At 45.1% G+C, this 14710-nt stretch overlaps 1 protein-coding gene across 1 annotated transcript in view; it reads left to right on the top strand.

Annotated features, from left to right (window-relative positions):
- The window catches only part of LOC111972715 (bromodomain adjacent to zinc finger domain protein 2B-like), a 90024-nt gene extending 77076 nt beyond the window's left edge, over positions 1–12948 (top strand). Inside the window, exons 19-34 of the mRNA XM_070449334.1 lie at positions 5–91; positions 750–1004; positions 1935–2170; positions 2878–2952; positions 3244–3484; positions 3684–3746; positions 3855–3999; positions 4214–4935; positions 5299–5548; positions 5706–5861; positions 6534–6694; positions 6831–7039; positions 9483–9618; positions 10432–10754; positions 11307–11450; positions 11568–12948. Coding sequence (XP_070305435.1) covers positions 5–91; positions 750–1004; positions 1935–2170; positions 2878–2952; positions 3244–3484; positions 3684–3746; positions 3855–3999; positions 4214–4935; positions 5299–5548; positions 5706–5861; positions 6534–6694; positions 6831–7039; positions 9483–9618; positions 10432–10754; positions 11307–11450; positions 11568–11724 — 3360 coding nt within the window. The 3' untranslated portion in view covers positions 11725–12948. The remainder of the gene's footprint in view (positions 1–4; positions 92–749; positions 1005–1934; positions 2171–2877; positions 2953–3243; positions 3485–3683; positions 3747–3854; positions 4000–4213; positions 4936–5298; positions 5549–5705; positions 5862–6533; positions 6695–6830; positions 7040–9482; positions 9619–10431; positions 10755–11306; positions 11451–11567) is intronic.
- Positions 12949–14710: the final 1762 nt, after the last annotated feature.

Raw genomic sequence — 14710 nt, 5'->3', positions numbered from 1 at the left:
GGAGCGGAAATTGGAGCTTAGAAGACTGGAACTGGAAATTGCCAAGGAGCTGAAGAAGCCAAATGAAGACATGTGCTTAGCAGATCACAAGGTATACTATTCATAGGAGCTACTAGTGGAAATTCTAAAGGGAGGGATATGAGCCTTCTATGGCTATGAGTGTGCCATCGGTCATAGATTAGTACTCCAACTGAAAAGGAGACGTGGGCCGCATTGCCATTAGACTATCTCAAACCAAGAAATGTGTCAATACTGGCCACATTTAATCGCTTTTAATCAGTTTCTTTGCCTATTACCTATTTTAATCAATATGACGATAGTGTTTTTGAATGACAGCGGGTCTTTTATTTGTATAGTGATAACATCCTCCATATTGGAATGCATGAAAGTGAAGTTAACACAGGTACACGTTTTAGTAGTGCCATCAAGTGGCTGCCCCTGACACAACACTGACCAGGGGATTTCTGAGAGCTGCTTTCTCATGATTTCCACCAGACAGGGAARTGAGCCCCTGGAAAACAAGTTCATAGATCACACATCAACCCCGTCTCCATACGGCTCTCACTAAACCTCACTCCATACGGGGTCAAGCTCTGTTTGCCCTACTTGAATCTGCAGCTAGAGAAGCGATCTCTCTAGATTTTTGCTCTTACACTGCGTTAGGAACCTTGACATTATAACAAGTGCACAGCACACAACTGTAATTACATGACTGAATGTAACTGAATGTGTCCTCTCTCCGTTCCCAGCCTCTCCCAGAGTTATCCCGTATTCCCGGCCTGGTTCTACCAGGAAGCAGCTTCTCTGACTGCCTGATGGTGATGCAGTTCCTGCGGAGCTTTGGGAAGGTGCTGGGCTTCGACGTGGACGCCCACATACCCAACCTGAGCGTGCTGCAGGAGGGCCTGCTCAACCTGGGAGACAGCATGGGACAGGTCCAGGACRTGCTGGTGCGCATGCTCTCTGCTGTGGTGTGTGACCCCGGACTGCCACCAGGACACCGGGTGAGGGACTTTTTTCTTGAGAACTAAACACACGCATTCACACATTCATAAATACTAAAAGGCGTACGTACAATCTGATGAATTCTTGAACAGCCACGTATATTAGCACTTTCCCAAATGCTCACACACCCATACTATCAGCAGTCATACAATATATTCTGATCTGCCTTCATAGACTGTACTGTACGCACTATCCACAGCTTAGAGGGCTGCATTGCAGCGCTAAAGACGAGATTCCCCTACTGTAATCAGAACACACAAGTGGGGCGTTATCAATATCTCTGGCTCTGCGAGGCTAAATGAATGGGCTTATCTGTTTTTGGTGGGTATCAGTGTTTATAGCTCTTAATACAGCTTCCACAGTTATATCCCCACATTTTTCCTAATTCATCAGTATTTTCTCTCCATGCTAATCTAAAGGGCTTAGTCACGCTTTCATGTGGCTTTCCATTATTCCTTCAAGGAACCCAGATGACTGTCGCCTATTATGGAGCCTCAGTCGACGTCGAGGGAAAATGTATCCCTGAAAAGAGAAGAATGTAGTCCCCTCTAACTGTCCTCGTCTGTGCCGTAGGCTGGACTACATTATGCCCCTAAAGGCAGCGGTTCGATCCCCCGTTCCACCACTCACTTTCTCTCCTGTATCCCTCTACATATATTTTGCAAACATGTCAGTAGAATTTGAAAATATCTTTGAAAGAATATATGGGTCACATTTCATTTGGACAGTCGCGTATAGATGGTTATACGATCAACAAACAGTTTGTTGATAGGCAACTGCTTGCTAAGGTTAGGGTTAGGTCTAGAATGAGGGCGAGGGCTAGTAGACCGTTGAAGCGTCGTTGACAGTTATTGAACCTCTACAAACCATCTACTTGGGACCCTTCAAATAAAGTGTTTACCGATATATGTCCCTCTCCGCCCCGCCAGACCAAGACGGCCCTGGGGGACCACCTGTGTAATGTGGGCATCAACCGGGATAACGTGTCGGAGGTGCTGCGGGTCTACATGGAGGCTCACTGTGGAGGGACGGAGCTGCAGACTGACCTGGGGGAGGTCACGGCCAGTCTGAAGACCAAGGCTTTCCAGGCCCACACAGCCGCACAGAAGGCCTCGGTCCTGGCCTTCCTGGTCAACGAGCTGTCCTGCAGTAAGAGTGTGGTCAGGTAAGAGAGGACACTGAACTCTTAGCCACAGCAGTCTGGTCTGCGATCTAGATCACAACACTGATACGGTCTGTTATTTAGACAAATMATGTCAAGGTAAGTGCTTTAGGCTTGCATGTGGGAAACTACTTTGTTGATATTTGAAGTTGTTCAGTGTCCAATCAAAAAATGATTAAGGGGCTCTATTCAACCTGTAAAGCTAAAGCGTTACAGATTCCGCTATAGAAAAGTAAAGGTCATTTCCGACTGAGCCGATATATTTACCTCGAAATGCAGTCTCCGCTAACGCGGGAAACTTTGCCTTTTAAATTTCAATCACGCAATGTGGATTGAATAGAGCCCAACGTTATTCTGAGCACAGATTATTTTAGCTGACTGACGCCTGCGTCACTCATCTTTGAGCATGAAGCGGGTTTTGCAGGACATAGTACTGTTTTATTCATTGGGACTTGCATTTTTTTGATGTTCTACCTGGAATATCAAGAGTTGTGTTGTCATAGAGCGTTTCATTGGGTTGCATCAAACCTGAAACCCTTTTCAAGTCACTGCCTGTACCTGAGGTAGATTAGGTGACACAACTGGCAATGCTTGTAAATATAATCCTGTTGCTCAAGGAAAATTGTGCCACTAAAGCCTTACTTCACCTTTTTTATCATTGTTTAACAAAGCCGACCTATCTAAAATTGGTGCTTCGTGCTTCTTTGCAGCGAGATCGACAAGAACATCGATCACATGACCAACCTGCGACGGGACAAGTGGGTCATCGAGGGCACGCTTCGCAAGTGAGCACCCGAGTCATCTCAAGGATCACTCAGGAGAAGACTGCGTGACATACATTAATAGACCTGTATTACCAAATGGGTGTCCAGTGAAAAATGATGGATATCAGAATAGAATTTGCTGTTGTCCCTCTATTCCTTTTGTATTGTGACAGACTTGTTTGAAGTTATACTTCAAATAAATGTGAATTTGATTTGATTGTTTAGGCTTTTTAAAGGTTTTTATATGGTATGATACTAAAGCTTAGGAAAACATTTGCCACTCTTATCCTCCTGCTGGTTGTCTTGTTCCAGGCTGAGGACCAGCTACGCCAAGAAGACTGGGAAGAGGGACAGTAGTGTGGGGGGAGAGGAGACCCAGTCCCTGGGTACACCCACCCCCGGACAGAAACGCAAGAGGAAAGGAGGGGACAGCGAGGAGGACGAGGATGATGACGAGGACAGCGAGGATCAGGGGGATGAAGACGAGGAGGAGGAGGAGGAGGAGGAGGAGAGAGGGAAGAAGGGGAAGAAAGTGGAAACCTGTGAGGATGAGGTCAGTGAGGAAATTGTCACCTTTCCACATGATCTATCCACTGAACCAAATGACAATGGAGTTGTCCCAAGTGGCACCCTATTCACTGCACTACACCGTGAATAGGATGCCATTTGGGACACAACCTCAGTCATTGTTTGTCTATTGTAAATGTCAGCCTCTCCTCTGGTGTCAAATGAATGTGATCTTTCCCATCCAGGATGATGGGGACCAGACATCCAGTGTAGAGGAGCTGGAGAAACAGATTGACAAATTAACCAAGGTTGATACCCAATGGGATCAAAGGGAGTCTTTAATTTTTTTTTATGAGGGTCAGTTTCCGGGCAGAAAAGACCTCGGCCTTGATACCATTTGTGTTTTCTCTCTCTAGCAACAGAGTCAGATCAGACGGAAGCTGTTTGAGTCGTCCCACTCGTTGCGCTCCATGATGTTCGGCCAGGACCGCTACAAGCGGCGTTATTGGGTGCTGCCGCAGTGTGGGGGCGTCTTTGTGGAGGGTATGGAGAGTGGCGAAGGTGAGACTTAAAACACTCACATGACATACGGGCACTACACTTGTTGCTACTTTATCAACTCACTATTGGGATAATATAGTTCATTTGGATAACCCAATTCAGCTTCTTCTCCTAGTGACATGGCTTTAGATCGGTAAGGTCTTTATATTACACGTGAGTTTGGGTAATTCGCTTTCTAGAACAATGTGGTTAATAATATTATTATCTTTTCCAGGAGCAGAGGAGCTGGGAAAGGAGAGAGAGAGACTGAGGACCACAGAGCTGGTCCAGGTGAAGGAGGAGGTGGAAAGGAGGCCGCAGGAGGTGGAGGGGAGGCTAGGGGCGTCCACCCTGGAGGGTAGCCGTGACAAGCACACCGCCACACCAGACAAGCACAACCTCAACCTCTTCCTCCAGAAGCCCGGCTCCTTCTCCAAACTCAGCAAACTCCTGGAGGTGGCCAAGATGTCCCCGGACTCAGACAACCACCCTCACAGTCTGAGCTGTAGTCTAGCCAAAGTCCCCACCACAGTATCCTCCCCTATCCGCCCCACCATTCAGACTACACTACCCAGCAACCCCTCTGCATCTCCCTCTCCGCTGTGTCCAGAGGTGAAAGCGGAGCCTTCCACAGCCCTCCTCAGCCCGCCCTACCTCAGCAGCGGCCCAGGGAAGATGTCCTCCAGCCCCCAGCAGCTCCAGCCCAATGACCAGCTCTTCAGGGTGCTGACGGAGAAGAACTGCCACTGGTTCAGCCTGCTTCCCCGCTCCCCGTGTGACGAGTCGTCCGTCACCACCAGCTCCACCACCACCCCCCCGGCCTCCTCCCCCTATTCCTCCTCAACCACCAGGCCCAAGTCCCCCTCCTCCCTGTCTTCTAATCCACTAGCCTCCACCTCAGCCAGCCCCAGCAATCTCACCACTGGGATCAATAACTTCCCTTTTTCAGCTCTCCAGGTAAGGCCCCTGCACCATATCTCCGTCTCTGATCCTACAGGATTATTGTTAACATGGTGTAGGCATATTGCTACTGACCYGCATACCAGGCAGGCTTTTGATGTTGTCCCATAAGTGCTATACTGAAGCTGATTTCCCAGACACACGTGAATCCCTGTCCTGGACTAGGTGTAATCTGTCTCTAGGAAACCACCCCCTTATGTTCATGTCTGATTGTTATTCTTTAGCTGTGTTCCTTTTATCATAGCTTTATTTCTAGACGCCATTTGTGCTAGTTGTCAGTGAACCAAGTTCTGCTACATAACATTCACACTCCTCACCACTGCCTGTGCATTTTTCTGGTTCATGAACTCCTCCAAGCAGGTGAAGTCTGGCGTCCATATGATAGGTCTGCCATTCTGTGGATGGCCCGGTGGCATGATGATCCCCACCCTGCCCTTCTCTGCCAGTCCACTGCCCCCCTCCACGCTGGCCGCTGCCTACCACCATGTGGAGGGTAACGGCAACCCCTTCCTGGCAGTGCCCCCTGGAGAGAAGCCCCCCTCTGCCCCGTCCCCCGTGGTGGAGGTGGCCAAGACCCAGGACTACCCCGACCCACTGCCCATTCCAGAGGGTAAGCATGGCACACTGCCACCCGCTGATAGGAAAGATGGGAGATGACACAGCACTGTGGAGGACTTTTAAGTGGCTGCCAAGAATTTCCACTTTTCATTATGTGTTGTCATGGATTTTATTTACAGAAGTCTAAATAACTTCGGTGTGTGTTGTAGAGATGCTGTCAGGCTGGTGGAGAGTGGCAGATATGGAGGAGTTGAGGAGCTTGGTCAAGGGCTTGCACTGCAGAGGTATCAGAGAGAGGGCCCTGCAGAAACAGATCCAGAAACACATGGAGTACATTGCACAGGCCTGTGCCAAGAACAGAGATGGTGAGTGGTTTAGATAGTTAACACATATACAATTCTCAGATTACACACTATTCCTTATAAAGTGCACTACTTTTGACCAGGGCCCATAGGGAATAGGGTAATACAGTAGTGCACTATAAAGGGAATAGAGTGCCATTTCAAATGAGTCCTTATAGATGTCCAAAGTATCTTGTGACTCTTTAAATCTGACCTTTACTAATGTGGTAGCATGCATGACCTCGGTTTTAAAATGACACTGAAATGTCAACCCACTGCAGGGAGAGAGTGGATGCATCATTCAGAGCTAACATGGTCTTTACCACCATTCCTTAGGTTCATAATCACTTACAGCATGTTGGCGCGATTGAATGAGGCTGTCTTACAGCTTTGAATTCTGTAACTTCGATGCCAAATATATTCTAAACTGAAGATTGTCTGCATGCATGAGGTTACAATGGCTCATCTCTACAGAGCTAGGCAGGGGAGCCCGCCACCCCAATACAAATGGCAGGGGAAACATGGCATCCTTATATTAGAAAATATCCTTCCCAAACTTCACAGTACATACTAAGATACAATAACTGTAGTAAACTTGGTTTTAGAAAACAATGTGTTTTGGGGGGGTCCTGAGTTTATCCCTATCCCTGTCTCTTTCTCTCTCTTTTCTTTCCCTCCCTCCCACTCTCGCTTCAGCGGCGGTGATAGACGAGTACAAGCTGGAAGAGAACGGTGTGAGCGAGGAGACAGTGGAGAGCTGGTGTGTGGAGGAGCAGGCCATGGAGATGGACATCGCTGTTCTGCAACAGGTGGAGGAGCTGGAGAGGAAGGTCACTTCGGCCAGCCTGCAGGTTAAGGTACAGTACATCCTTTTATAGCACTGTATGTAGTGGAGAAGGAATCTATCTGCAGTGGAGAAAGACGACGCTGAATAAAGTGTTCCTTCCGCATGCACACACAAACGACTGTTTGTGTCTTCCTATTTCCTCCCAGGGTTGGATGTATCCGGAGCCCCAGTCAGAGAGAGAGGACCTGGTCTACCATGAACACAAACCCTTCACTAAGCTGCTTCTAGCAGGAGAGGAGCAGCTTGCAGGGGAGGAGGCGGCCAACGGCGGCTGCAGCCTGGTGCGGCGCGTCAACAACCCCCTAGATATAGCTGTAACACGGCTAGCCGAGCTGGAGAGGAGCATCGAGCGAAGGTACCTGAAGAACCCCTTAAGTACCACCATTCAGGTCAAACTGGATAATGTGCTGGGTACATTCACTGTCCCTGCTCCCACACCATCTAGTAGTGTTGATTGTGAAGGGTAGGGTCATCCAGATTCCCATTTGAACACTTCTTTGGGCTTTCCTGTACTTCACTGGGGCCTATTTCGGTTGTCTGTTTTTCTCTCCCTCCTCTCTTTTTGCTGCTGTGTGCGTTGTGGTTTTTCTTCGTTTGTTAAGTCCCTTAATGTAAGTGGTTGCATCTGTCTCTTTGGACATCTGTCTCTGCATGCTGCATCACACTGGTAACCGTGGTTCTATGTCAACTCATTGACTCATTGACCACGGCAGCCTGAATGTATCTATGAGTGACATTGTTACCGACAAGGATGCATGTACACCATYACATTTGAAAGACTTTTGCATGTAGTTTTTATAACTATATGTTGAGCTACGGCTGCGCATTTAGCCCTACAGTCTGACCTGAGATTCTAGAAAGAGCTTGTAGAAATCAGGACAGCGATTATTCACCTCGTATTGAAAGACGATTTTTCCCTCGGACGAGAGGGACACCCGACAAGGCCCTCATCTGCAGGGGAAAGAGACTGAGATATCGAGGACTAAGGTCGGGGTGCCTTGTAAGGATCCGGCGGTGAGTGGGTAATTTAACTTTACCACCGGTCCTATTAGCCAACTTACAATCATTGGATTATAAAATAGACGAACTACAACCACGTATATCCTACCAACGGGACAGTAAAAACTGTAATATCTTATGTCATCTATATTCTTCGTAGCTGTCTATTTACCACCACAAACCAATGCTGGCAATAAGACCGCAATCAATGAGCTGTATACGGCCATAAGCAAACAGGAAAATGCTCATCCATAGGCGACGCTCCTAGTTGCCTGGGGACTTTAATGCAGGGAAACTTAAATCTGTTTGAACTCATTTCTACCAGCATGTCACGTGCAACCAGAGGAAAAACAACTCTAGACTACTTTTACTCCACACACAGAGACGCATACAAGGCTCTCCCTCGCCCTCCATTTGGCAAATCTGACCATAATTATATCCTCCTGATTCCTGCTTACAAGCAAAAACTAAAACAGGAAGCATCAGTGACTCGGTCAATAAAAAAGTGGTCAGATGAAGCAGATGCTAAGCTACAGGACTGTTTTGCTAGCACAGACTGGAATATGTTACAGGATTCTTCCGATGGCATTGAGGAGTTTACCACATCAGTCACTGGCTTTATCAATAAGTGCATCAATGACGTCATCCCCACAGTGACTGTACGTACATACACCAACCAGAAGCCATGGATTACAGGCAACATCCGCACTGAGCTAAAGGGTAGAGCTGCCGCTTTCAAGGAGCGGGACTCTAACCCGGAAGCTTATAAGAAATCCCACGATGCCCTCCGATGAACCATCAAACAGGCAAAGCATCAATACAGGACTAAGATCGAATTGTACTACACCGGCTCCGACGCTCGTCGGATGTGGCAGGGCTTGCCAACTATTAGACTACAAAGGTAAGAACAGCCGCGAGCCCAATGACTCGAGCCTATCAGACGAGCTAAATTACTTCTATGCTCACTATGCTCACCAACAACTGCATTGTTGGATAAGGGCTTATAAGTAAGCATTTCACTGTAAGGTCTACACCTGTTGTATTCGGCGCATGTGACAAATAATTTTGATTTCACATCGATATGCTGTTTTCCCCACTTCAAATAGCAATTATAGGCGCACACCTAAGAGTTTCCACAAGACCTGACACAAATCAATGGAAAACACTCACCAGAAAACTTTTTTGCAACAGAATCAATTCTATAATGGTGAAAACCAGACTGGTCATTTAGCAGATGCTCGTATCCAAACCGACTTACATGAGCAATTAAGTGCCTTGCTCAAGGGCAAAATGACAGCTTTTCACCTAGTCTGCTCTGGGATTCGAACCAGCGACCTTTCGGTTACTGGCCCAATGCTCTGAACCACTTGGCTACTTGCCAACTTGCTTAAGTGGATAACGACTGGAGAAAAGCAGCCGGCCTGCTGTTTACCTCTGCCATGCACAGTTGCTTCATTGTGATTAGTCAAGAGAGTTGAGAGCATGTGTGTATATATAAATATATATTTTTTWATGTATAGACTACCTGGATATTTGAACAAATGTCATGATATTATTTGAATTGTGAAATAATGKCAAATGCCCATCCCTACAGTACTATGAAGCATGTCAGTCACCAGGTCTGTGGAGTATTATACAGTATCTCTTAACCATGTCTGCTGTGACCAAAACACTCTTCCACTCTCGTGGCTTTCTGTTCACTGCTGTTGGCAGTGGGCTTGGTTAATGTTTCTGATTGTTTTATGGGATGTTGTGAGTGGCTGGTTCTCTGATCACGTTGTCTGTCTCCATCTTCTCAGGGGGGAAGAGGAACTGGCCCCGGGCATGAAGGTATGGCGCAAGGCCATGGGCGAGGTCTGCAGCGCCGCCCAACTGTCTCTCTGCATCCAGCAGCTCCAGAAGTCCATTGCCTGGGAGAGATCCATCATGAAAGTGGTACGTGTTCTCGGATAGAGTTTATTTGAAGTACGGTGCATTCGGAAAGTATTCCGACCGCATGCTTGTGACTCTACAAACTTGTTGGGTGCATTTGCTGTTTGTTTTCGGTTGTGTTTCAGATTATTTTGTGCCCAATAGAAATGAATGGTAAATAATGTATTGTGTCATTTTGGAGTCACTTTTATTGTAAAACAAAATTGAATGTAGAAGTGTTCAGAAACATATTATATTCTTATTTACAATAAAAGTGACTCCAAAATGACACAATACATTATTTACCATTCATTTCTATTGGGCACAAAATAATCTGAAACACAACCAAAACAAATTAAAGACAGTCTGCACTTTAACCTCATAGTCATTGTATCATTTCAAATTCAAAGTGCTGGAGTACAGAGCCAAAACAGCAAATAATGTGTCACTGTCTCAATACTTCTGGCGCTCACTGTATAAACATATACCGAAAACAGACACACAAATAATGACATCACATCTGCCCAGACCCACATGTTCCCACTGCATCTATTTCCAGTACTTGTAAGACTATGCCATATGGCTTTCAAATTGCGCTATTCTGTTTTTCTGCCGCCCACACCTTTTCAATATTTAAATAATAATGCATTTGATTCTTCCACTGTCTTTACAATGATCATTTGATTTCCAGTTGATGTAAAACATTTTTCTAAATGATTGACGTGTAAAGTATGGTCCAACCCATTGGGTATCTCACCGCCCCCTCATATTCATTAAATTCCACGATGACAAGTGTGATCCTCGCTAAATGCGAAATGCATATTTTATGTCATTCAGGCAAGCGGTCAATCCCCCAAGAGTAAGAAGCAGCAGCAGAGCCGAGCGGGGGCAGCCGTGCGAGGAGGGAAGAGAACGACCGAGGTAAAACAGAACAGGAAACCGTCGTCTGTAGCCAGCGGAGAGGTCTCTGAGGACGATGCTGCCAGCACCAGCAGCAGCACGCCAAAAAAAGTGAGTAAAGAGACCAAAAAGAGGAAGAGCCCAGGAGAGGGGAGCCCAGCCACCAAGCAGTCCAAGCAGGACAGTACTCCCGTCTGTGTGAAGAAGGCGAAGACGGCCACATCAGCCAGAGACAATGAAAAGGATCTGACGTTGTGCAGGTAACAGTATGACTGAGGTTGCACCATTAGTGTAATACTATATTGACCCAGTAAGTGACTTACACTGGTCCCAGATCTGTTTGTGCACTTGCTGACTCCATTGCTGTCATTGTCAAGTTAAACATGTTTGGCATGTCAATGAGTGACAGGGAGTTGGCGTTAGGGCTGTGACGATACCAGTATCGCAATATTTTATTTCCCATGGCAAAAATGAAAACCAGACGCAGACCTAAGTCTTTGGTCCTTTTTAAAACCTGCTGTATATAAAATATTGTGTTATAGCTTGGAAAATAAATGTGACATAATGATGTTTGTTTCCAACAGTAGGGCTGTTTTCCTAAAGAAGTTAAACCGCTTCCTGTTTTGTTTCCTTGCCACGATGCTCACGAGTATCGTGATACTGGTAACGTCCCGGGCCCAGTTGCCATGGAATCATAAACAGGCTAGTGCTCAGGCTAACATACACTAGCTGCTGTAGTGTGTGATGCATTGCTTTGCTGGACTGTAGTTAATCTGAGGTTCATTGATTTGTTGACTCCTTTTTCTCCATAGGGTGCTACTGGTTGAGCTGGAGGGTCACCAGGATGCCTGGCCCTTCCTTAACCCTGTCAACCCCAAATCTGTCCCTGGCTACAAGAAAGTCATCAGGAAACCCATGGATTTCTACACAATCCGAGAGAAGCTCGTCAACAGCCAGTACGTGTACCATATAATATTAGTATGAAAAATGATCTGCATACAGTATTGTCTGATACCTATATGATTCTGTCTCATAAATGTCATAATTAAATGTTTATTTGTCTCAATTTACAGGTACTTGAACCTCGAGACGTTTATAATCGACGTTAACTTGGTTTTTGATAACTGCGAAAAGTTTAATGAAGACAATTCGGACATTGGACGAGCCGGACACAACATGAGGAGGTTTTTTGAGAATAGATGGAATGAGCTGTTAAAACAAACCAACTAGGCTAGTTTGGACTACTTTATCCTCACTATACTGTATGGGACCAGCAGTAACCACAAGCAGAGCAGCTGGATTGGTGTAAAGTCTCTCCGTCAGCAACCAGGGAACTTGTAATTCTACACATTCACTTCAGTGATGTACAGTAGAATGACGTTTTTTTTAAGAGCAGAGAAATGCACCCAAAGGGATTCACACAAAAGTGGTGGGTGTTTTTAAAGTGCAATACCATTTCCTAGAAGAAACCACATCAGAGCTGTAACTGGGAACAAAAACGTTCCAACTAACTGTACTTATAGTTTATTTTTATTTTTATCATTAATATTCAAGTGAATGTATTTAATTTAGTCAATTATTTATGAGTGAAAATGGTTCCGTTTTCTAAGACGAGGAAGACAAAAACAAAACTGCTTGAACAAAAATCTCACGGAATGTTGTTTTTGTTGACATAAAACAAAACCAAGAGAAAAAAATGAATTGTTTACACTGCTCTGCGCCGCCGGGGAACCACAAGATTCCTGACGGTATTACTGTAACACTGCATTTCAATGTATCTTTACATTGCTCGCTAACTTCACACGGACAGTGAGGCAGCAATGACATCTGTATATACTGTTCATTCATGTTAATATGAAGTATTGTTTGTAATATGTGTACATACAGTATTGTTACAAGAAATCCGATATTGTTTATGCCTTTGATTGTGGTGTTTCATTTCAGTCTAAAGTGATAAATACATGTATATTACCTGTAATGTATATCCTCTGCAAACACTGTGGTCCCTTCACTCTGGGTAATGCCTGCCCTCTCAAATGTGTATGGAGGATATTATTTCAATCTTTTGGTTTAGCATTCCTTCAAAAAGGTGTGTGTGTGTATACACCAGTATACAAAATGTCAACTCTGGTGGGCTTCGAATTCTGACATTATCATCCTATCGTCAGTATAGAATCCATTGTGATGCACAGTACCTTTCATAAAAGATGTTCTCTCCATTTGCTTTGCCACAGACCCAAGGACACAGGGCGTTTGTAATAACCACTGTGTTTGAATCTTGCTGTGTCATGGTCTACTGGTGCCATGTACAGCAGTTTCTTTGTACCTGAGTCAGAGTACTTGAAGTTATTTTATTTATGAATATTGTGGGGYAAAGTCTTTTTTTTGTAGGAGCATTATTTTTCACTAGTGTGTGGGGCACGGATCTAATATAAAGGATCTTTTTCAACTCTGTATTTTGCATTCCGTCATATTTCATTTCCATACTATAACTACAAATATTTATGTTGGTAGGATATCTGGGCAAACACCGAGTGWACAAAACGTCAGGAACACCTTCCTAATATTGAGTTGCACCCCTTTTTGCCCTGAGAACAGCCTCAATTCCTTGGGCCCATGTTGACTCCAATGCTTCCCATACTTGTGGCTGGATGTCCTTTGGCTGGTGGACCATTCTTGATACACAGGAAACTTGAGTGTTAAAAACCCAGCAGCGTTGCAGATCTTGACACACTCAAACCGGTGAGCCTGGCACCTACTCCCATACCCAGTTCACATACACAATCCATGTCTTAAAAATCATTTTTTAACCTGTCTCCTKCTTCAGCTACACTGATTGAAGTGGATTTAACAAGTGACATCAATACGGGATCACAGCTTTCACCTGGTCAGTCTGTCATGGAAATAGCAGGTGTGCCTAATGTTTTCTACACTCAGTGCAAAACATAAGCCTGGTATTTAGCAATGTAATTTGAATGTCATTGGATTATTACTAGATTTGTCTAAAGAGTCTATATGAGTTCAGGTGGGCCATCTTGCTTCAGAAAACAAAGGAAGGGAGGGGTGCTCAACAACAATGACAAAAATCATGAAAAGGGCTTCCCAAGAAAAACTTCCAAAAGGACTAATTCGAGGTAGAAAGGATTTAGAGCACTCAACAAAAAAAGCAGAGATTTGATTTTTTGGGGGTCTCTGTCTCCAGAGTCAAACACCCAATTATCACAAATAACCTATGTTTGCTYAACAAAAATATGAAAGCAACATGCAACAATTTGAAAGATTTTACTGAGTTACAATTCATATAAGGAAATCGGTCAATTGAAATCAATTCATTAGGCCTAAATCTATGGACTTCACATGACTGGGAATAGAGATATGCATCTGTTGGTCACAGATAAGACAAGGTAGGTGCGTGGCTCAGAAAACCAGTCAGTATGTGGTGTGACCGCCATTTGCCTCATACAGCGTGACATCTTCACTTTGAGTTGATCAGGCTGTTGATTGTGGCCTGTGGAATGTTGTCCCACTCCTCTTCAATAGCTCTGTGAAATTGCTGGACATTGGCTGGAACTAGAACACGCTGTCGTAACATGTCGATCCAGAGCACCCCAAACATGCTCAACGGGTGACAGGTCTGGTGAGTATGCAGGCCATTGAAGAACTTTTGACATTTTCAGATTTTAGGAATTGTGTACAGATCCTTGCAACATGGAGCCGAGCATTATCATGTTGAAACATGAGATGATGGCGACGGAAGAATGGCACAACAATGGGCCTCAGGATCTTGTCACTGTATCTCTGCATTCAGATTGCCATTGATAAAATGCAATTGCGGTTGTCTGTAGCTTATGCCTGCCCATACCATAACCCCACTGTCACCATGGGGCACTGTTCACAACCTTGACATCAGCAAACTGCGGTTGTGAGGCCTGTTGGACGTACTGTCAAATTCTTTAACATTGTTCGGAGGCGGCTTGTGGTTAAGAAATTAACATTCAATTCTCTGGTAGGACATTCCTGCAGTCAGCATGCCAATTGCACACTCCCTCAACACTTGAGACATCTGTGGCATGACAAAACTGCTCATTTTAGTGGCCTTTTATTGTCCCCAGCACAAGATGCACGTGTGTAATAATAATCATGCTGTTTAATCAGTTTCTTGATATGTCACACCTGTCTGGTGGATGGATTATCTTGGCAAAGGAGAAATGTTCAG

Source organism: Salvelinus sp. IW2-2015, linkage group LG2 (genome assembly GCF_002910315.2).
Source record: "Salvelinus sp. IW2-2015 linkage group LG2, ASM291031v2, whole genome shotgun sequence".
Classification (NCBI taxonomy): Eukaryota; Metazoa; Chordata; class Actinopteri; order Salmoniformes; family Salmonidae; genus Salvelinus; species Salvelinus sp. IW2-2015.
Note: the sequence above shows the minus strand (reverse complement) of the source record. Positions and strands in the feature narration are given on the sequence as shown.